The 20,417-nt window shown below is 31.4% G+C and overlaps 10 protein-coding genes and 1 non-coding gene across 11 annotated transcripts; 4 read left to right on the top strand and 7 right to left on the bottom strand. All coding sequences in view use genetic code 12, as the record gives it.

Annotated features, from left to right (window-relative positions):
* Window positions 1-943: 943 nt before the first annotated feature.
* On the top strand, window positions 944-1,462 carry RJT21DRAFT_114154 (uncharacterized protein; the record flags this gene model as incomplete). Its single annotated transcript, XM_064880227.1, has 1 exon — window positions 944-1,462. The coding sequence occupies one exon, from the start codon at window positions 944-946 to the stop codon at window positions 1,460-1,462; it is 519 nt and encodes a 172-aa protein (XP_064738791.1).
* Window positions 1,463-1,763: 301 nt separating this feature from the next.
* On the top strand, window positions 1,764-2,911 carry RJT21DRAFT_139978 (uncharacterized protein; the record flags this gene model as incomplete). Its single annotated transcript, XM_064883358.1, has 2 exons — window positions 1,764-2,243; window positions 2,366-2,911. The coding sequence occupies 2 exons, from the start codon at window positions 1,764-1,766 to the stop codon at window positions 2,735-2,737; spliced, it is 852 nt and encodes a 283-aa protein (XP_064738790.1). The 3' UTR covers window positions 2,738-2,911.
* Window positions 2,912-4,318: 1,407 nt separating this feature from the next.
* On the bottom strand, window positions 4,319-5,422 carry RJT21DRAFT_1469 (uncharacterized protein; the record flags this gene model as incomplete). The annotated part of the gene is made up of 1 exon (XM_064883456.1): window positions 4,319-5,422. The coding sequence occupies one exon, from the start codon at window positions 5,420-5,422 to the stop codon at window positions 4,319-4,321; it is 1,104 nt and encodes a 367-aa protein (XP_064738789.1).
* Window positions 5,423-6,752: 1,330 nt separating this feature from the next.
* On the top strand, window positions 6,753-7,166 carry RJT21DRAFT_114151 (uncharacterized protein; the record flags this gene model as incomplete). Its single annotated transcript, XM_064880226.1, has 1 exon — window positions 6,753-7,166. The coding sequence occupies one exon, from the start codon at window positions 6,753-6,755 to the stop codon at window positions 7,164-7,166; it is 414 nt and encodes a 137-aa protein (XP_064738788.1).
* An 855-nt stretch (window positions 7,167-8,021) lies between these two features.
* NMD5 (Nmd5p) lies at window positions 8,022-11,285 on the bottom strand. Its single transcript, XM_064881782.1, has one exon. It carries the CDS (start codon window positions 11,224-11,226, stop codon window positions 8,107-8,109), a length of 3,120 nt encoding a protein of 1,039 aa, XP_064738787.1. The 5' UTR covers window positions 11,227-11,285; the 3' UTR covers window positions 8,022-8,106.
* Window positions 11,286-11,571: 286 nt separating this feature from the next.
* RJT21DRAFT_t83 lies at window positions 11,572-11,642 on the bottom strand. The gene has a single exon. It is a non-coding gene; the product is annotated as a tRNA-Gly (tRNA).
* A 1,471-nt stretch (window positions 11,643-13,113) lies between these two features.
* Window positions 13,114-14,704, bottom strand: RJT21DRAFT_120590 (ERMES complex subunit). The gene has a single exon (XM_064881781.1). It carries the CDS (start codon window positions 14,572-14,574, stop codon window positions 13,216-13,218), a length of 1,359 nt encoding a protein of 452 aa, XP_064738786.1. The 5' UTR covers window positions 14,575-14,704; the 3' UTR covers window positions 13,114-13,215.
* A 17-nt stretch (window positions 14,705-14,721) lies between these two features.
* Window positions 14,722-16,306, bottom strand: PCT1 (choline-phosphate cytidylyltransferase). Its single transcript, XM_064881780.1, has one exon. The coding sequence runs from the start codon at window positions 16,194-16,196 to the stop codon at window positions 14,871-14,873; it is 1,326 nt and encodes a 441-aa protein (XP_064738785.1). The 5' UTR covers window positions 16,197-16,306; the 3' UTR covers window positions 14,722-14,870.
* A 189-nt stretch (window positions 16,307-16,495) lies between these two features.
* RJT21DRAFT_114147 (phosphatase) lies at window positions 16,496-16,948 on the top strand (the record flags this gene model as incomplete). Its single annotated transcript, XM_064880225.1, has 1 exon — window positions 16,496-16,948. One exon carries the CDS (start codon window positions 16,496-16,498, stop codon window positions 16,946-16,948), a length of 453 nt encoding a protein of 150 aa, XP_064738784.1.
* Window positions 16,949-17,085: 137 nt separating this feature from the next.
* Window positions 17,086-17,457, bottom strand: RJT21DRAFT_114146 (uncharacterized protein; the record flags this gene model as incomplete). Its single annotated transcript, XM_064880224.1, has 1 exon — window positions 17,086-17,457. The coding sequence occupies one exon, from the start codon at window positions 17,455-17,457 to the stop codon at window positions 17,086-17,088; it is 372 nt and encodes a 123-aa protein (XP_064738783.1).
* Window positions 17,458-18,097: 640 nt separating this feature from the next.
* RJT21DRAFT_1462 (uncharacterized protein) lies at window positions 18,098-20,236 on the bottom strand (the record flags this gene model as incomplete). The annotated part of the gene is made up of 1 exon (XM_064883449.1): window positions 18,098-20,236. One exon carries the CDS (start codon window positions 20,234-20,236, stop codon window positions 18,098-18,100), a length of 2,139 nt encoding a protein of 712 aa, XP_064738782.1.
* Between the last annotated feature and the right edge of the window lie 181 nt (window positions 20,237-20,417).

Raw genomic sequence — 20,417 nt, 5'->3', positions numbered from 1 at the left:
TCTATACAGTTATATAAATATGAATCACATGTTTGGAAAGCTATCAAATTAACCAAATCTCATTTGGATCAAGCTGTCTCTTTTTTTCACCGTTGACACAAGTTCCACGTTTGGACTTGATAAAGTCTATATCATCTCTTTTGCCTAACCAAGCTTGACCAACTGGGCAGTGTTCAGGTCCAAAACAAACAATTCGCTTCTCAAGTGTATTGGAATTGATTGGCTTGATAACTGCTGCCAATACTAAATCCAAAATTAAAAATAATTGCTGCAAACAACATTTTAATTGTGTAGAACATCATACAAAAAATGAATCTGAAGGATATACTCGAGTCATTCTAGTTTATATCATAATAGTACTGTATATCCTCGTCTTTATACTCTAGAAGAACCGTAAATAGCATCAGAATGTATCTAATATATGAAAGAACTTGCCTTTCAAGAAAGCGGCTCCTGTTAATTATACCAGCTACCCAATAAGAATATACCCCTCATACATCCAACACCCAACATCCGATAAATTAGCAAATTTTAAGTTAAAATTATTACCATTTGCAGATAAATTAATAAACTTTCTATAAATTCAAATGCTGCCCAACGCCCCGTTGAACATTCAATATTTGCGCATTTTTATTTGAGGGCGCATTTTAAAGCACGCAACAGCCTTTGTGATCAGAATCTGTTATCAACCACCGATTTCCTCTTCGAGCAATGAATTAAAAAGAGTATATCCTCAAAGATATCCATTTGTGTAAATATTTAGATAAAATGAATTGGTAGTACTATGAAAAACTCAAAACGGATACTTCTCTTTATCTCTCCATGTTGTTTCTTTCTTTATCTCATATAAACCTTTCCTTGAGTTCAATTCATTTTAGGAGTACCAATAATAACATTCTTCGAAAAATTTATATTTGTTGAAGAAGCAAATATAACATTCAAGATGACTGAATTAACATCTAATTCTAACGGAGACGGCGAAGTTATCACCAACTCAGCCGAAAAATGGTTTGCTTCTGATAAGTTCATTGATATTGAAGAGAAAAATATTTATCCAAATGTGACTGTTTTTAATCGTAAACTTTATACATTTGGTGAGTCTAAAGAAGTGTTTATTAAATTCTCAAGAATCAATAGTTCAATTCCTACCCAAGATGAAATCACTTACTTAGATACTCGGAGTTGCATGATAAGGATTTCACAAGATAGGTATATCGTGATAATATCCAATGAGAAAGAGGAAGAGGAATTTGCAGTTATAGGAGAGCTTAGTGCCAGATACATAACCAAGAACAACTTGAATCAGTACGGATCTACAATTTATGATGCTAATGATTATAGAATTGTCGGTTTGCTGAAGTTATATGATCCGGCAACTTTAACTGCAGATGTATTGATAGATGCTGCATCAAGGAGAATTACATCTATGTTTGAGAAATATATGGCTGATATCAGACAATAATAGAATAAGTATAAGTATACTTTCTATATGTAAGATATTTCATCCAATTTCAATTTCAGTATTTTCCAGGTGAATATCGCACCTGTCATATCCGAATATCGCAGTAATTGTTTCTATCCGAATATCGTAGTAATTGTTAGTTTAATTTCACTCCCTGGAAACAGATTAGAGGCGTGCTGCTAGAAGGGGTGAGACCTTGTATCAATATGTACTAAAGAGAATATATAAATAGTACCAAAATTAATAAATAATATATCTATTAGTAATATGCTAACTTAACCTTGTAATTTTGTTTATTAGTATGAGACGTTATTGCTTGATAATATTATTAGTTGTATTTGCTGTGATTAGTGCTGCATTGTCAGTTTCTGAGGTCAAAGTTGATCTCGACAAGAGGGATCCACCGACACCATCTACTCCAACGTGTGCTGTTTTAGGTGTTCTTGTCGCTCAGTCAGTAGCAGTTTACAATAATTACGGTGTCGGGGCAGTTACGGTGTGGACAACTTATGCTTTGTTCACATGGGATTACGTTGCTGATCAGTGGAGTTATATCTATAACCAATGGGATGACGGTGGAACTGCTTCAAGCGCACTTGCTAATGCTAGATTAGTCGTCAATGAGAACTCGATTGTCTGGGTTGCAGGAACAGTTGCTGCAACATCATACTGGTTGATAGCCAAGTTGCTGAGCATGACGAACTCAAAAAAAGAGATGGAACTAGTGGGAGGCCCACTTATAATATTACTCACGATGATATTCTATTACACTACACGGAACGTAAGGCTATCATGCTGGATTTACATTACATTGATGTTAATCAGAGTGCTATTACAAACTTTGTATTACCTAGCAACGTGACTAATGGTACCACTGGTGTGTATCATTTGCCACCAATACAGTCTACTGTTAATGGAACACTGTTTGCTTGGTATGAAACTGTAGCAATCAACAACAATACAATAATTGCCACTAGATTAACACCATTACAACCTGACCTACCCAATACTGCTAAGGGTAAGAGTAAGAGAGGCAATTTCCTGTATACCCAATCGGGTGTTGGATTTGAGATCAGTAATTGGACTGGTGATACTGCTGTGATGTCTTCTGATCAGGTCAATAGTATGGCTAGTAAAATTGCAGCTTACTTGGTCGACTATATGAATAATAACACCCAATCAGGAATGGTCATGGGTATCCAAAGCGACTATTGCGATTACTGGTTGGGAACTTACTATTTTTATGTAGTCGAGACGCTGGATAGTGGTTATTAGATCAATGTCGACTCTTGTGGAAATGCTGAAGCGCAATGCACAGCTGAATTTATTTTCGAGCCAGTTGATTTCTACTATGACGAATTTACATTTGTACACTCTGCGTTTTTTAGAATTATTTAGTACGAATCATTTAGATTATATCGTATGAAAATATATTATCTCATTATCAGTAAATTGAATTCAACATCAACGTAAATTTTTTGGGTGCAACAGCGAATAGAAGCTTTTCTGAGGGACAAATAATCAGTTAGTAAAGAAATGTCTTTCGAATACAAGATGTGCGACCTTCATATGGAAAACACTGTACTACCGATTCATTTTATCTAAATAGTTACACAAATGGATATCTTTGAGGATATACTCTCTTTAATTCATTGCTCGAAGAGGAATTCGGTGGTTGTTATAATAGGTTATTCTGATAACAAATTTCGATCACAAAGGCGGTTGCGCGCTTTTTTATTTGAGGGCGCATTTTCAAATAAAAAAGCGCAAATTGGCGACACTGTTCTGTCAAGATCTAACCATAATATAAGAGTTATTCCCACAGTGTGAGATCCTTGAGAATTTTAATGTTATCAAGCGAGATATATTCAAATGTGATCAGAAATATTAGTATTTTAAAGAGTGCTTTGGATTTCAAAAATTGGAGCTCCTGAGAATTTAATTCGGGCATTCAAATGAGGATAAGACATATTGAATGTTTAACCGATTGGGGCGTTGTATAAGGCAGCATTTGAATTTATAGAATATATGAAAATTGGGGGATATTCTTATTGGGCTGGTACAATTAACAGGAGCCGCTTTCTTGAAAGGCAAGTTCTTTCATATATTAGATACATTCTGGTGCTATTTACGGTTCTTCTAGAGTATAAAGACGAGGATATACAGTACTATTATGATATAAACTAGAATGACTCGAGTATATCCTTCAGATTCATTTTTTGTATGATGTTCTACACCAACATTTTTTGCAGCAAAGGTAACAGTATTATTTTTAATTTTGGATTTAGTATTGGCAGCAGCTATCAAGCCAGCCGATTCCAATACACTCGAGAAGCGAACTTTTTGTTTTAGTCATGCAGACTGCCCAGGTGGAGCTTGTTTAGGCAAAAAAGATGATATAGAATTTATCAAGTCCAAACGTGGAACTTGTGTCAACGGTGAAAAAAAGGGACAGGTGTATTTTATTCTGATATCTAAGTGTCATGTAGCTGTATACGTAAATCAATTTTGCATACTGATCAGAATATATACATACCAATCCTTTTATCTTTCATAGTCACATTGAGTTTCTTTATGCGAGTTTCGATATAATTTAAATGTAATCAGTATGGTCAATGATTTGAAGATTATTTTCCGGTCATAAGAAATTTTCCGGTCCGGGGTATGAATAAAAGGTAAATTAACGGAATTGATATGCGGCTGTTTCTCTATTAGGTAATTGCGAAGATTCTCCGAATTATACGCGAGCGCCCCCAAAGTTATACACAAAGAACGTGGCCGCATAATAACAAAAATGATAATCATAATTAATCGTCTATTAAAATGGTTTGTATACTACATAGCCACCTACTTAATTTATACATCATAAACTTCTAAATTTATATCACAATTCTGTAACACTTTAACCACAGGAGAATCATATTCTCCTTCAGTTTTAATGCCTGGGATCAGATGAAGAATTTTACTAGCAGTTTGACCGAAATTCATAGAACGACGTTCTAATTTTTTTATTTTTGTATAATCGATAGTAATTACATCACTCTCTGTTAATTTGAATTCTGGAATTGATGAACTAATTTCTGAAGATTTCATTAAAGACGAATGAGTAATTTTAAATCCTGGATTAGTACCATCATTCTTTGTAGTTTGACATTTTGAACTATGATGATTTATTGATGGGAAATTAACATTATAGTAGTGGAAATTAGATTGTTCATTGCCAGCAATGCTATCTAATAAATCTATAATTCTTGAATTTATAAATTTTAAGTTCTTGGTAAAGACATTATTTTTATAAGGATGAGAAACATCATTTATATTGAAATATTTTTCATCTTGATAATAGATATGATGTTTATCTTGAGTTGATGCACTAATAACAGGAATTTTGAGTGCAGCAGTTGTATCATATAAATAACTAAAGATTTGTGAATTTAAGAGTTCATCAGAACCTTCATTAGGACCAAAGATTATAGTATCAAGTTGAAATTCTGGGAAATAAGTTGGAAGTATTATATCCATAGCTAATTTCATAGTTAATAATGGATTGGAATTTATATACCAAATATGATTATTTAAAGGATCATGACCAAATTGACGAGTTGGAATTACTTTTTGCTTTTGTAATTCAATATGTCTTTTTGAAATGACTCCCTTTGGAGATTTATTATTAATATCAAATAATTTCTTATAATACATTTGATGAATATCTAAAAGATGATTAAATTCACCACCATCTTCAAGTTCACCTTCAGCACTTTCAAAATCTTCAACAGTAAGAGCTTTACTATTGGTATATAAAGGTGCAACTATAAGAACTTCATGACCTTGTTGAGTAAGGGAATGATATAATGATCTGACATTTTTAGAAACCCAAGAATCAGAAGTAGATAATAAAATATTTAATGCATTTACTTGATTTGATAGTATCAATAAAGATAGTATATAATATAAATGCATTTTTGGTATATAGTGGTATAAAAGTATTAATATTGAATATTAAATAAAATAAGCATAAATCATAAATCAAGCATTTAAAGCGAAACCCTGATTATTTATAACATCATTAGCATCGTGTGTAAAATGTTTATAAAATGTAAGGGTAAGTTACTCTTTTGGCTTTGATATGTGCACCCACGTTTTTAAAAATAAAAGGGTTAGGATGCAAACGGTTTATTAAATGACACAAAAAAGATTTTAAAATAAAAATAGCCATATGCAAATTATTTGGCACATGTCATACACAATAGACGTCTTAATCTAGTACTAGTGAAATTACACACGAGGGACAAAGTATTAGGCAATTAGTGAGGTGTTTTACTTAAATAGGATGCAAGTACTATATTAGTTGTGGTATTGCTAATAATCGTTAATTAAGGATATTTCATTGCTGTAGCAATGTACTACACTACACTTCGAGGCGCATGATAATTAATTAAGGGTCAAGAGACTTGTATCTATTGTCAATATAACATAACCATTCGTATCATCCTGCTCTGCAGTTCAAGATCCTGCTGATATAAATATGCCTATTTCGTAAGTCATACTTTTCTTGGTTTTTATGTAAAAAAATATTATTTCAGGCTATTAACCGGATAGGTGGGTCTTGATGGCTTTTACTTTTATTTAGTAACCATAATTACATAATAGTACTGTATGTAAATTAGAGTAGAATTTACGGGATAAGCATTAGCGTATATTTAACCGATTCTACACTTTTGAATGAGCTATAATTAAATCTTGTGTGCACCGCCTAATTTCTTTTTTAAGAAGGAAAAAATCGATATTCTCAAGGAACGAGACGTGGAAACCAAAAATAATTCACAACAACTGAAATAAAATTTTGCAACTAGAGATCCAATTCAGGATACGAACCAATAACTACTTTGAGGCTCGTGTATTTGCAGAAAATAAATTCAAATTATCATTTCAAGCTGCTATCATTTCAGTTAGCTTTTCATCTAATTCATTGTAAAATCTTTAAATTATAAAAAAGTTCTAAAATCTTAAATCTAAAATCTACAATCTACAATCTACTATCTACAATCTACATTCTTTAAGTTCCTCTAAGTTTTACATCCTTCCTTCTTTTAATTTAATCATTCATTCATTCCTTTTTAATTATTAATTAGGTTAATTCTAGCTTCGAATTGTTATCGTCAATTAGAGGCTTACTTATCAATGTACTATTGCTACTACTATAATAACATTTAGTTGGTACACTTCGTCTTATTAAGTTGCTATTAGTAGTAATTTTCAATTTGTTATCTTATACTTCAATTCAGTAATAATGACTAAAACCAAATTCATTTTTACTTATAATCCAGATCTTGCTAAGGCTGTTCCTGATGATAATGATGATGACGATGATGATGTCAGATTTTTCAAAGTTGCCGAGTCCGACTGGCCCGTATGGTTAGATAACCAAAGAGTTCACGCAAAGTGGGTAAAGAATGATACCAGCCCTGGTAATTCGAAACTGGCATGGACGCAATATTTTCGTTGTAGTCTCCTGGGTAAACCAAAAGAAAAGTTAAGATTAGAAACAAGACAACGTCGACTTTTCTCTAAGAAATGCTTCTGTAAAGCAAAGATAACAGCCAGATTAAGTAAGACAGAAACGGTCATTAAAGATGGAAAAATAGAACAGGCAGTAATTATTCGATGGAGTTGGCGTCATAGTCATGACATTAAAAAATCCTGAGAATATTGCACATTTCACATGAGTTTTCTTTCTTCCTTTAATCTTTGTAACTTTGAGTTTTACAGGTAACAATCTGCTGGTTGCCCATCTTCATACCAGGTACTTTGGGTCCAACGACATATGACACATGTTCACTGAATAATGATTGTTAACCATCGTAACCTGTTAGAATAATAGCTTATTATAGTTCTAATGAGTCAGAGTTAAATTAGAATTAAACAGCCTTTCACCCAGCGGGACTATTTGACTCTGTGGGTTTGGTTATATATTCCCCTGATGAAGAGAACAATGGAAACATTAGAAGTGGTGTGGTCCTAACTATTTCATAAAGGACCTTACTTAAATAGTTAGAGGGAATCAAGGAGTAGTGTATCGATACGATACACACATAATTGATATGAGAGAATATAAATGGTATAAAGATAAGTGACAATAAAGAGTGTCAGTAGTAGTGTAACTTGATACGACATTTCAATAATGTCGGAGATGAACCGTAGTTAATCCACGACACTAACAGTCCTGTTATATGGGTTTTCTAATTTTTCTTAATTTATGTATTTAATAATATAATTATTGGGAATTTCTAAACCATTATCGGATCTGAAATATCGGATCTTCTCAGAAAATCTTGAATTCCATAAGCTGACTATTTTGCATATTGCTCAATTTCTTCCTTGTATTAAGATTACTACTTTCAATTTGTTAAAGGATCTTAAATTTTGCATGAAATACTTGAAAGTCATATTTTCAATGATATCCATGCAAAATATACAGACTATCGTTCATTCTAACTAACTGATCAAACTTTTAGGTTTAGGTTTATTACTAACAATATTTAGATAATTTATATACTTCAATCTATAAATTTATTTTGACATAATAGTCACTATTTGCTTGTAGTAAATTCTTAAATATCTTACGTATAAACGGTTACTATATCTTAATCAATTAAACTCTCAATTATATGACGATCTTGAACAGGAATGGTGTTAAAGATTAATTCAAATCTTGTAATATCAGTCCTATGTAACTCTTGTAAATAATTCTTAGCTACACTCATTACATCAACATTGTCTAATGGATTTGAAATTAAAGGATCTTCTACCATATCATCATCATCATCAAATTCACCTTCTTCTTCATCTTCTTCATCTTCATAATAATCAAGATTCTTAATTTTATTGTCTTCTTGTTGTAAAAAGTTTAAATATTCATTAGGGCCAACTTCTTGTTGTTGTGTTTCTTCTTGTTCATCATGTACATTTGAAGCATCAACCAAGTCTCTTTGACCTTCGAAAGAACTATAATTCTTTCTCTTTCTCTCTAATGCTGCCATTGCAACAGGTAATTTTTTAAAGAGAATTGCTAATTGAATTCCTAATTTATTTAAAAGTTGATCAAATCCTGATCCCATTAAATAAATAGTTCCAATTATGCTAAGTTTTAAATCATATACACGATTTAATTGTGGTATTTTATTAAACCATCTATCAAAGAAATCCAAATCCTGTTGTTCATTAAGAATTCGTGTGGTTCCAGTTGGATCTATTGATATACTTGCAACAATCATATTAATTAAATTAACTGCATTACCCAACTTTTGACTCGATGAATCCTTTTTAATACTTACTTGATATAATTTAACAAAATTTTCTGTTAATTTAACAACATATTCTGGATTCTTAGTTCCATAAGTAAGAATAAAAGTTTGTCCTAATTCACAACCAAATCTAATTTCTCCCATTCCATCTCCATAGGCAAATATTTGATTAATAATTTGAAATAATTGTTGACAATGGGATAAACCTTCTTCATTCCAAATACCATAAAGTAAATAATTTTGTAAACTTGGAATTAATTCTTCAATATACATCATAACAATTCCTCCACCATTAGGTTCCATAAATGATGAATAAAGTAATTCAAATATTCTCCACATTGCCGGACTAATTGATCTTAATAAGAAAGTTGTATTTTCAATTAATTCTCCAATTTCAGATAAAAAGTCATCTAACTTATTAATTAATACATATTGAATTACTGGTTCAAATATTTCTTCTAATTTTAAACAAGTTTCTTGAGAATTCTCAAATGATAATAATACAGTAATCATAGTATTTAATAAACCAATAGCTGCCATTATTTTATCACTTTGAGCATTATTATCTTCATCATCTTCATCATAATTTTCATTTTGATTCATTTCATTAATTTCAGTAACCAATCGAAGAAGTTGTTCAACTATTTTAGTCATAAGTTCAACCCCAAATGGTTGTAATTGTTCACTAAAACTTTCTACACATTCTTGCATGACTACTGCAATTGCATCATTATCAATTTCATTACTGAGATATAATAATTTTGACATCACAGGAATAATCATAGTTGATAAAATACTTTTAAATTGATCATGACTTAAATAAGCTCTAATAGATAATGCACTTTCAAATTTAATTACTAAATTATCTTTTTCATTAAAATTAGTAATTATACCTTGATAAATTATGAGGGGATCCAAATTAGTAAACAGAATATCTGAAAAATTATTAAGAACATCAAGAGTTCTAGCACATAAAAATTCATATTTTGAGTTTAAATTAGGAATCACTAATGCTGATAAGAAATTTTGTAATTGATTAATATCATTAGTGGCAGGATTGATTAAGTATGGAGCAACATTTGCAACTATTCTTAACATTCCTTCTTTCCTTTTGGCCACTTGTAAAGTTTCTTCTTGTTGTTGTAATTCATTAAGTTCTTGATAGATCATATTTACAATTGTTTCTAAAGTTGTTTGTGAACGTTTATGAAGCAATGTAACTAAGAATCCTAATGCAGCTATATCAGGACTATCAAATTCATCATTAATATCAAAATATATGGAAATATATTCATGAGGATCAGTATCAAATAATTCCAATGAAGTATCATCAGGACATAATATAGGATAAATAAAATATCTAATCAATGTATCATAATAAGGTTTTATAAATTGCCAAGTTTGCTTATTGATAATACATTGAGCAAATAATTCTAATAAATAATAAATTGCTTGAGAACTTATCCATTTGGTCTTGTTGCATAATTGTTCAACAATTGAAAAATAGTAATTGATTAAACCTGAAGAAATTTCAGCACCAAAGTATTTTTGAAATTCTTTATATTTAAACTTTTTAGATAAAGAATTAGAATAACCATATCGAGTAAATATTCTAAAGATATTGGCAATTGACCATTTATAACATTTTGAAATTTGAAAGAAACTTTTCTCTTGTTCAGATAATGTATCTCCAATATATTTTGGAGTAGGTAAGTTTAAAACAGATTGGTGAAACTTTAACCAATGCAGAAATGATTCAGGTTGTCTTAATGGTTCAGGGAAATCATAATAAGTGACATATTTAAAAATCTTTAAGATTAATTTAAGACATTCAGCCATTAATTCAGTAAAATTATTATTATCACAAGAAATTAAAGAATTACCAACAGCTAATAAATGAGGAAATGCAAGATTGATCATAGGGTATAATTTTTCAGATCTAGAATCATTTTCAACCCATCTAAAAGTTCGAGAAATTTCAGCAAAACATAATAATCCAGTATATAACAGTGAAAGATCTTCATCTTTAGTAACAACCAGAGGAATTGATTGTAATAAATTTCCTGTTTCTGATAATAATTTATTCCATTTAATAAAATCATTTGCAATCATAGTTCTTAATGCTGGAATTAATTGTTGTTTAGTATTATAATCACTTTTAACTAATACTGATAAAATTCGACTTCTAATATAAGGCTTCTCATCATGATCAATTCTTAATTGTTCAGGTGAATTCTCATTCCAAAATCGAACTATACGATTCTTAAAGTATACTCCTGTAGCTAATTTAACTCCATGAGGTATTTGTTGAGAATCTTCTGATGAAATTATATCTAAACATGCTCCTAAGAACCCCGGTTGTAAGGTTAAATCTCGAAGTTGTGTTTCTGCATGTAATCGAATTTCTTGATTTCCTTGCAATGTCGCTGAAAAACACTCAAGTAGCAAATGTGGATCCATCTCCAACTAATTTTGATCCACAACCAATGCTTAATGTTAATAAATTTTTCAATTACTTGCCTCCAATCAATTGATCTCTTCACTAACGGTTAGCAGTACCATATTTTTTTTCCTGGGTATCAGGGCTGAGATCGTGGGGCCTTATGCAGGACACGTATAATAGGCGGTAATTGAAAAGGTTACGAAAACGGAACACCATGAAAGTAATAAAAGAGGAGATATTGTAAACGAATAAATAGACATTTAGAATCGTCTAATTCCTATAATTAAAAATAATTACATTTTAATTCTTTAATTAGTATGCTTGTTTAATTAAAAAAAAATGAAAAAAATGTGGATGTTATATGCGCGAGCCGGGAATCGAACCCGGGGCACAGCAATGGGAATGCTGAATTTTACCACTAAACTACTCGCGCATAAAACGAAAATTTTCACGAAAATATGGTACGCAGTTTTGACTAGTCACATGATATTCATCACGTGATCAAAATTGTTAAAAGTGCTAGTATTGGTCTCAATTTTGGATATTTAATGGTTCTTTCTAATCTGGAGAATTCTAATTCTAATTTATAATGTCTTAATAGGTGAATTTCTTGACTGAGAGTAGTTTTGTAAATAATTTTTAGAGATTTTGCATTTCTAGTGAAATTTCAAGATATTTGTTATATGCAGGACGTAAGTGGTTTTTTGCATACACCAATTGTACAGTCGACGACGACTAGCGCATAAGGAGGGTAATGTGCTCGATCCATTAACTCTCCCACTTATTAAAAATTGGGTATCATATTTGTCTTCATCCTTATAAATCTATCTACTTTATTATCTACACACTATGTCCAATAAGAATATCTCGCTGAGAGTTTTCACTAGTTACTAGTTTCTCTCAAAAATTTTGCAAGTATTTATTCACTCTATATATAATTGTGCGTATAGTGAGAATAAATATATTGCTACGGAAAAAAAAAATTTTGCAGACACTTTCCCACTTCATTTGTCTATTATTGGCATTATCAAACGGGAAACACAAAGCAGAAGAGATTAGATAACATAATGAAGTAGTTTGGCTTAAGATTAAAGGAAAGATTAACTGTTTTGACTCAGAATTGATTTAGTGTATATTTGGAAAATATTTTGGAAGAAGTATAATTATTGTTACAATTGAAGATATATAAGATGGTCATGGTAGTCCATAGATTGAATTTAATGGATTATGGTTCCTAGAAGTATCTCTCTTACTGATGTTTGAAAGTAATCTTAATATAATAAATAAATTGACAAAAATGTGGTAAAGTTGTAATAAAAGAGCTTTTGAAGATGTATTTGGCAACGCACGCGCGCACACTATTTAAAGGGTTGGCAGCCAACTTTTTGAATCTATAAGTTTGATTACGTTTAGCGGAGTAGGTATTTGTTGTTGATCAATTCTAGAGGCAATCCTAATCTTTGATTATTGTAGTAAGCTTTGCTAACTATGTAAAAACTAACTTATGATCTATTTAGGTAACATTCTGACTTAATTATTTTACGACATTATGAATCCTTTTAAAAGAATTGATGATACACCTAAAGGAAAATAAGACTAAGATTACTAACGTATGATCTATTTAGGTAAAATTCTAACTTCTTTAAAATTCGAGCTTTTTCAAGCGTTTCCTTCTTCGATATTTTTTCGTCTTTCGGTATTTATTAAACATATTCTTTAATCGATAGTTGTTTTTGTATGGTACGTAATACCATTGATGCCAGTATACTTAATATATTACCATGTACATTATTTACACACTTACAATGTAGAGCCTCTTTCTGGAAAGCAACGGAATTTAATAATATTCTAAAAACTGATCTTCTAATCAAATGTTCTTTTTAATGCTTAATGTTTTTCCAATATACTCCATGTGGTTCATTAGCTTAATTTACTTTCGCTTTGCTTTGTTTGTTATATTTACTCATTAATCTATTATTTTTATTACTCGTTATATACAAAATAAATCATTCACTTACTTCAGTTTTTGTACTTATAGGTTCTCTAGTATTCTTACTTCTTGGCCAAATAGATGGTAATTTAACTACTTGAAATCGTGGCTCTACACATCGTTGAATGAACCAACTTCTTAACTTATTTTCAATTAATGATGAAATCTTAGGTACATCTTGAAGTTTTGCTCTTGAACCAATCAAAGATTTGACTGTAAATTCAAGACGATAATCAGGAGAAAATGAAAACATTAATGCTGTACCTTCTTTAGAATTGTTATCTTTCTTAGATGGTTTCTTTTGGAAATTAGTGCTTTCCTTTGATACAGATTTACTTATTGGAGCAGAAGAAAGAAAACCATTAGATCCAATTTGAGGAGATTGTGTTGCACTTGAAGTGTTTGGAACATCAACAGTTTCATTTGGTTCAGGTGTTGATTGTTCAGAAGATGAAGCAGACATTTGAAGATCTGCAAATTCTTGATCACCGGTATTAATCAAAGAAACTGTTAAACAACCTGAAAATCTTACTATTGATACTGATAATTGAACAGGTAATACTGCCGTTAATGGTCTTGGATGATTTATTAATAATTGAGTTTCAATACCTAAAGTTAAAGTATCAGCTAAATCAACATCTATTTTAGCTTCCAATCTACCAGATCCATCTTTACTATGTTTAATTCTACAATTTGAACAAATAGGAAAATCATCTCCAATATCAATTTCAGTAACATTAATTTTATCCAAATAATCAGGTAAATCAGCAGTCTCTAAAAATTCTGTTAATGAATGATAAATATTATCTGATAAGATAGCTTCAGATCTCAATTGAGATATGGTTTGTGCTATTAATACATTAAACCAATCTAATGTTTCTGGTGCATGATTTTCTACATTATAATATGTTTTCTCAAGAATAGTTGAAACATTATTCTTACTATATTTTTCATCTTCTTCACTATCTCCTCCAACTCTTGAATCATCTCCCTTTTTCTTATCTCTTCTAACTATAACTCCAGAACCATCCAAACTAGATTTTGGTTTTGAACTTGTAGGTGTAGGATCAGCAAATACAAAGAATTTTATAAATACAATAATTACAAATATAACACTGACTTGTCCAATAATTAAACCTTGAGTAAAACTCCATGTATTAGAAGTTCCTACATGACTTACCAGTTGATCTTGTGATCCAACCAGAAGTAACAGTCGTTTAGTATCAGATCGTAAAAGTTCCGGTTCATGTAATAATAATTCTCGTTGTTGTTGAAATAACTCTTCTTGTTGAATCTTTAGTTGTTCTTGTAGATGTTCGAGGTTGAGTAACGTATCTTCCTTAGATCTTTCTTTTCCCGCCTTATCCTTACTCATGGTTTACACTGCATTGAACAATTCCAGACTGTCAAACTACTATGTTACTTTATTGGATATTCACTTGACTAACCATACACTACTCTACACACTTCTCCAGCTTTATAACTTTATCGCACAAGAAATAATAAATAATTTAATTTTATCCGCGAAGAGGCAACGGGCACTACTATGTATTTTTAAATTTTCGCCATTAATGTGCAAAGTGTCCTTACTATATGTTATTATTATATAGGTAATAATGATGATTGAGTAGTAATATATAAATATAGAAAAATGAAATTATTAAAGGTTTATTACTTTTTTGCTCTTTTATTGGTGGAATTTCGTCTAGGCTTTTTTGGACTAGATTTATTAGGAGTTACAGGGACTTTAATGGGTCTAATTTTTGATTTAGCTAAATTTGGAGTATCTGGATCTTCATTATCTTCATTAGATGAATCATCATGATCATCACGAGTAATCCAACCTCTAACATTAGCAAAAATAGATTTATTATTATTTAAATCTTTATTAGCATTTCCCATATATTTAGCAGCAAATTCTGTTAATGGTGAACTTATTCTTGATATAGTATCTTCAGAATCACTAGTAGTTGCCAGATTATTATTATCTAAGAATGATTGTACATCAAATTTTTTACCTCTCATAAATTCTCTAATTTCAAAATATAAATCTCGAGATACATTATTAAAATTCTCTTTATTCTTTTCCCAATATACTCTAAAATCACTAATATGTTTCTTTAAATCCAATTCATTCTTCTTAAACCAACTTACATTTAATTCCTTTCTAGTAGCTCCACGAGCAAAATTTCTCATCAAGTATTTATCATAATCTCTAATAATTTTAGTAATAATATCTGAAGTTGAAATACCTTCTGTTCTTTGAGTTGTTAAAAATTTACCCATTTGTTTAATAGGTTTATAAATATCATCTGAATCTGCAGAAGCGTATGGTAAATCATCATGAGCAACATAATCAATATTATGTTCATCTAAGAAATCTGTAGTAACACACCAAGGAGCATTAGGAATAACTTCATCAACCCAACGACAATGTTTTAAAGTATCACATCTTTGTTGATCTGATAATACAGTTAATCCCTTTCTTTTATGAGTTTCAATATCTGAAGGTACTCCACATACCAATTCAACATTTTCAAAAGATTTCTTTGCTTGTTCCAATTGTCTCATATGTCCTAAATGGAATAAATCAAAGACTCCATCAGCATAAATTCTAATTGGTCTATCAGTAGGTGGTAAATTGAATTTATAACCAGCTGGTCTGAACTTTCTTAATTCTTCCGGTAACTCAGCATCTAGTTTCCTTTCATTTTCTTCGAATTCTTCTTCTTGTTTAGTTTTAACCTTTCTCTTTTTAGTTACTGGTTCTTCACCATTATGTTTATCGCCATCTTCTTCGGCGTCTGAATCTCGTGGTGTATCAATTGGTGAAGAGACTACGGAGTCATCATCTTCAAATCCTCTTTTTCTATTTCTCTTAAACAATTGTGATATTTTAGGAGCAATTGATTCAACTGATATTGTTCTTGATAATCGTTTATCACTTGCTATACTAGCTGTGCTACTATTTAATTTTTTAGTTTTGGGTGGAGACATAGTTACTTAATGAGTTATATGATCTATTTTTAATATTCACAGCAACTATATATTCTCATCTACTCCTTGTCCATATAATTTCAACGATAATATGATACGATTGTACCCTCTGGCACGATTTATTTCATAGGGAAATTGAAACTTTTTTTCGGTAGGCGGATGAATTTTTAGTGAGCCTTTGATTTGATTTGATTTGGGCCGGAGAGATGTCCTCAGTTTATGAGAAACAATATCTAACAATTGATAGAGATTGATAGAGATTTATAGTGGTTTGTAGAGGTATTAGAGAATAGAACCTGATGGGAAAGATACATACGGTTTCTGATTTAAATTTCCTAAATCCTAGGACGTTATACACTTGGTTTAAGGGTGGATCACCTACAGGTCAAGGTAAATTTGCAGTTGTGGATGTTCGAGATTCAGATTATATAGGGGGACATATTCGAGGTTGCTATCATTATCCGGCTGGTAACTTTAGTTATACATTACCCGATTTACAAGAAAGATTGTTTACTAATGGAATTAATGATGTTGTATTTCATTGCGCATTATCGCAAGTTAGAGGTCCAGGATCAACTATAAAATTTATAAATTCGTTGAATGGAATTAATGATCCCGAGAGGGAACAATATTTCTCATCCTTGAGGGTATGGGTTTTGCGAGGTGGGTTCACTAAATGGCAAGAAGAGTACGGAGAAGATTCTGATGTGACTGAAGATTACAATAAGGAGCTTTGGCAGTCAGACTACTGATAGGTTTAAGTTTAAATATGTAAATTTATATTTCAAATACGATCCTCTAATTTAATATAGATATAATTGGTGAGTAGAAGGATAAAAGTCGTGCTATTCCTATTTAATATCATCAGCAACTAGGTCTTTGACTATGGTCAGACAATTGATGAATCAAGCCTATGATGATCATTATAATCTTTAAGAATTTGCCTTTCGTGATCATTAGATCCTAATCTATTGTTAGATTTAACAATACGTTGATACTCGCAATATTCGACAGATGGATTATATAGTGAGTTATAATTTTCTGAGATATGTCCAGAAATCTTTCTCACCACTTCGTCAAGGTCATTATCAGTCACAGTAATCATATCTGCATCTTCATCCAGTTCTAATTTGTACCTAGTAAGAGCAACAAACACATTGCCAAATTCATCATCGGATACATATTTTGTTATATTAACATTTTCTCTAAACACTCTAGAATGTAACATTGTATAACAGACTTTATTTGAATACTCTGTCATATTAATAGCAGATACATAACCAATTAAGCTAGATGTTACTAGAAAGTAAGAAATAAAGATATTAAGACATTTGATAAACATTTCAAGTGAAGTATAGTTTCAATAGAATGGGAGCAAAAGTATGTATCACTATAAATAGCTTTAACAAATGTCACTATAAATAGCTCAAATAAATGTCTGTTCACAAATTGTCAAATTTGTCATTAACTACTGCATAAATATAGAACTGTATAGGAGTTTGTTCCTTTATTTTAATGCCCTTATCTTATGCATCTGCACTAATAGGGTTTCAAAAGTAAAAATAAAATGCGCGCACCTAAAGAGGAAAGAGGAATACCGATGTACAAGTCGATTAAATGTACACTTATATCTTTGTGAGGCATAAAGTGCAAATCAGACACAATGGTGAAAATTGCATAACCATAATGTCGTTTCTGTTTTATTTTATAAAATATCTTTAAAAAATTATGCCCAACTTTTATGTAACATGACGATCTCTTAGACTTTCAATGGGACAATAAGGACCCTGTACCAAATTAGAAACTTTTAACAATTTATATATTGTAAATACGAAATAGTTTTGAAAGACAGATATAAACGGGGAGTAGAAAAAAAGGGCAAACTCTATATGCAATATGAATTAAATTAAGCTGGGACCATCGTAATGGGTAACCTGCTGTTGAAGTATGGGTTGCGCTTGAGGTTGGGGTGAGAATTGTTGTGCAAATGGCAGTCCATACTGTTGAAATTGTTGAGGGGCAGGGCTTGTAGTTGTAGGTGCAACTTGGTAGCCAAATCCTTGTTGATTCTGCTGTTGCTGCTGCTGTTGCTGCTGCTGCTGTTGCTGTTGAAACTGACTAGTGTACTGTTGTTGTATAGATGTTCTAGCATTATTCAAGAAAAACTCTTTCTGCGCTTCCTTCTGAGTCTCAGGGAATACTGGGATAGTAGGGATATGTTCTAAACCTCCTGCAGTTACATGAGGTTTCAATGGTTGTTGTTGACTAACATTTCTTTGAGCATTTGCCTCTGCAGTATTGAATAAATTAGTAGTAGTTTGGGAAAGTTTAAATGGATTATTACCTGTAGCTGAGGCTTGAATTGGTTTAGGTTGTTCGTTATTAAAGGTCAATGCAGTAGTATGGCTATCACTAGCAAATCTTGTTTGTGCGAATGGATTAGTTTCTTGTGCTTGTAATGGCTGACCAGTTGCAGTTGCAGTTAATCTTGCAAAAGGATTAGTATTTGATCTTTGTAACGATGTAAATTGAGGTTGGAATTGTTGAGGCTGTTGCTGTTGTGGAGCCTGGAATTGTTGTTGAAATGGTTGATATGGAGTAACAGTATTCAAAGATTGTTGAGTCTGCTGCTGTTGAACAGGTTGAGGTTGAGGTTGCGGTTGCGGTTGAGGTTGTTGTTGAGTTAAGAATGGATTGGTATTGGTATGTTGAGGTTGAAGTTGTGCACCATATCCACCAAAACCAGCTCCTGTAAAAGCAGCATTAATTTGTTGTTGTGGTTGTGGTTGTTGCTGTTGAAGGGGTTGTCCTTGAGCGATAGTTGGCAAGACTGAGAACCCTCCTGTGTGAGATAATACAACTCCTTGTTGTGGTTGAACCTGTTGTTGCTGTTGCTGAGGTATGGTTTGAATACCATTGACAGCAGCTACTTGTGCAAAACTTGCAGGAACTGCAATAGTACCCCATGGATTATATGTTGACTGTCTAACAATTAATGAATTATTTCTTTGCAAGACACCATTTGTTTGATCAGGAACGGCAACATTGATTGGCACAGGCTGCTGTTGTTGCTGTTGTTGTTGCTGTTGCTGTTGCTGTTGCTGTTGAGACAGAGCACTACCTGTTTGATTAGTCTTTCCATTAGAATCTTTATTAGACTTTTCATTCAAATATTGTCTTCTGTTAGCCTCATAATTAGGATCATCTAAGTATTCTTCTAATGATGAAGTCAATGCTGTTGGTGCATGCTTAATGGTTGGAACATGTAATTTTGTAGCATATTCAAGATGTTTCGCTACTCTCAAATAATCAATTACATATTTGGTTTGATCAACAAACTTTTTATAAATTTTAAGCGCCCTTTCAGCATCAACTTTTGACATTTCAAAGTAATGTTCTAAAATATTAATGACTCCCTCATTTAATTCTTGAAATAATGCTAATAAATCATTAACTAATAATCTGAATGCAGTTAATATAACATCATTATTAACTTCATTTTCCATAAAATTATTCTTTAATAATGCATCAATTTGTTTTTGAACTGATTCAGTTTCTCTTAATAAACCTTTATCAATCAGTAATGATCTTAATCTTCCACCTTGTTGATTAGAACTATTATTGGATCTTTCATCTCTTACATAATCAATTCCAGTCGATTCAAATTGTTTAACTCTTGTTTGTAAATATTTACCATATTTAACAATAAATCGAACATCATTATTAAGTCCACTATTTTTAGCTATATTTGAAGTTGATAAATTAAGCATTTGAGGATATTTATTGACTAAAAAATTCAAAGCAACATCTTTATCACCTTCTCTTATCATAATATGAATAACAATTAACAGTTTATAAACTACTGACCATGCACTATCTTGAAGTCTATGTTGTAAAGTTCTCATAATAGTACTAAGATTTTCAGTTTCTAAGGCTAAATCAGTTGATGTTGCCATTAAGATAGGCTCTATGTATTTAGGCTTGGGAGCTGCCACTTTTATTTTAGTAGCTCCCTTAACAATCTTTTCATAAGTAGTCATAGTGTGATGAGGAATATCCGGATTAATAAATGATAATAGGGGGAATTTTGAATGCGATAGAATGAAATTGATCTATAAATATGAAAAAAATGCCAGTGTATTTCCCCAAACTAATATGCAGTAACTACGTGTCCTACACTAACCAATTGATACAATAATTGAATCTTACAAATGGTCTATC

The sequence above is a fragment of the Scheffersomyces amazonensis genome (assembly GCF_036850825.1).
Source record: "Scheffersomyces amazonensis strain UFMG-HMD-26.3 chromosome Unknown RJT21scaffold_3, whole genome shotgun sequence".
In the NCBI taxonomy this organism is placed as follows: domain Eukaryota; kingdom Fungi; phylum Ascomycota; class Pichiomycetes; order Serinales; family Debaryomycetaceae; genus Scheffersomyces; species Scheffersomyces amazonensis.
This window is presented reverse-complemented; position numbering and strand designations above follow the sequence as displayed.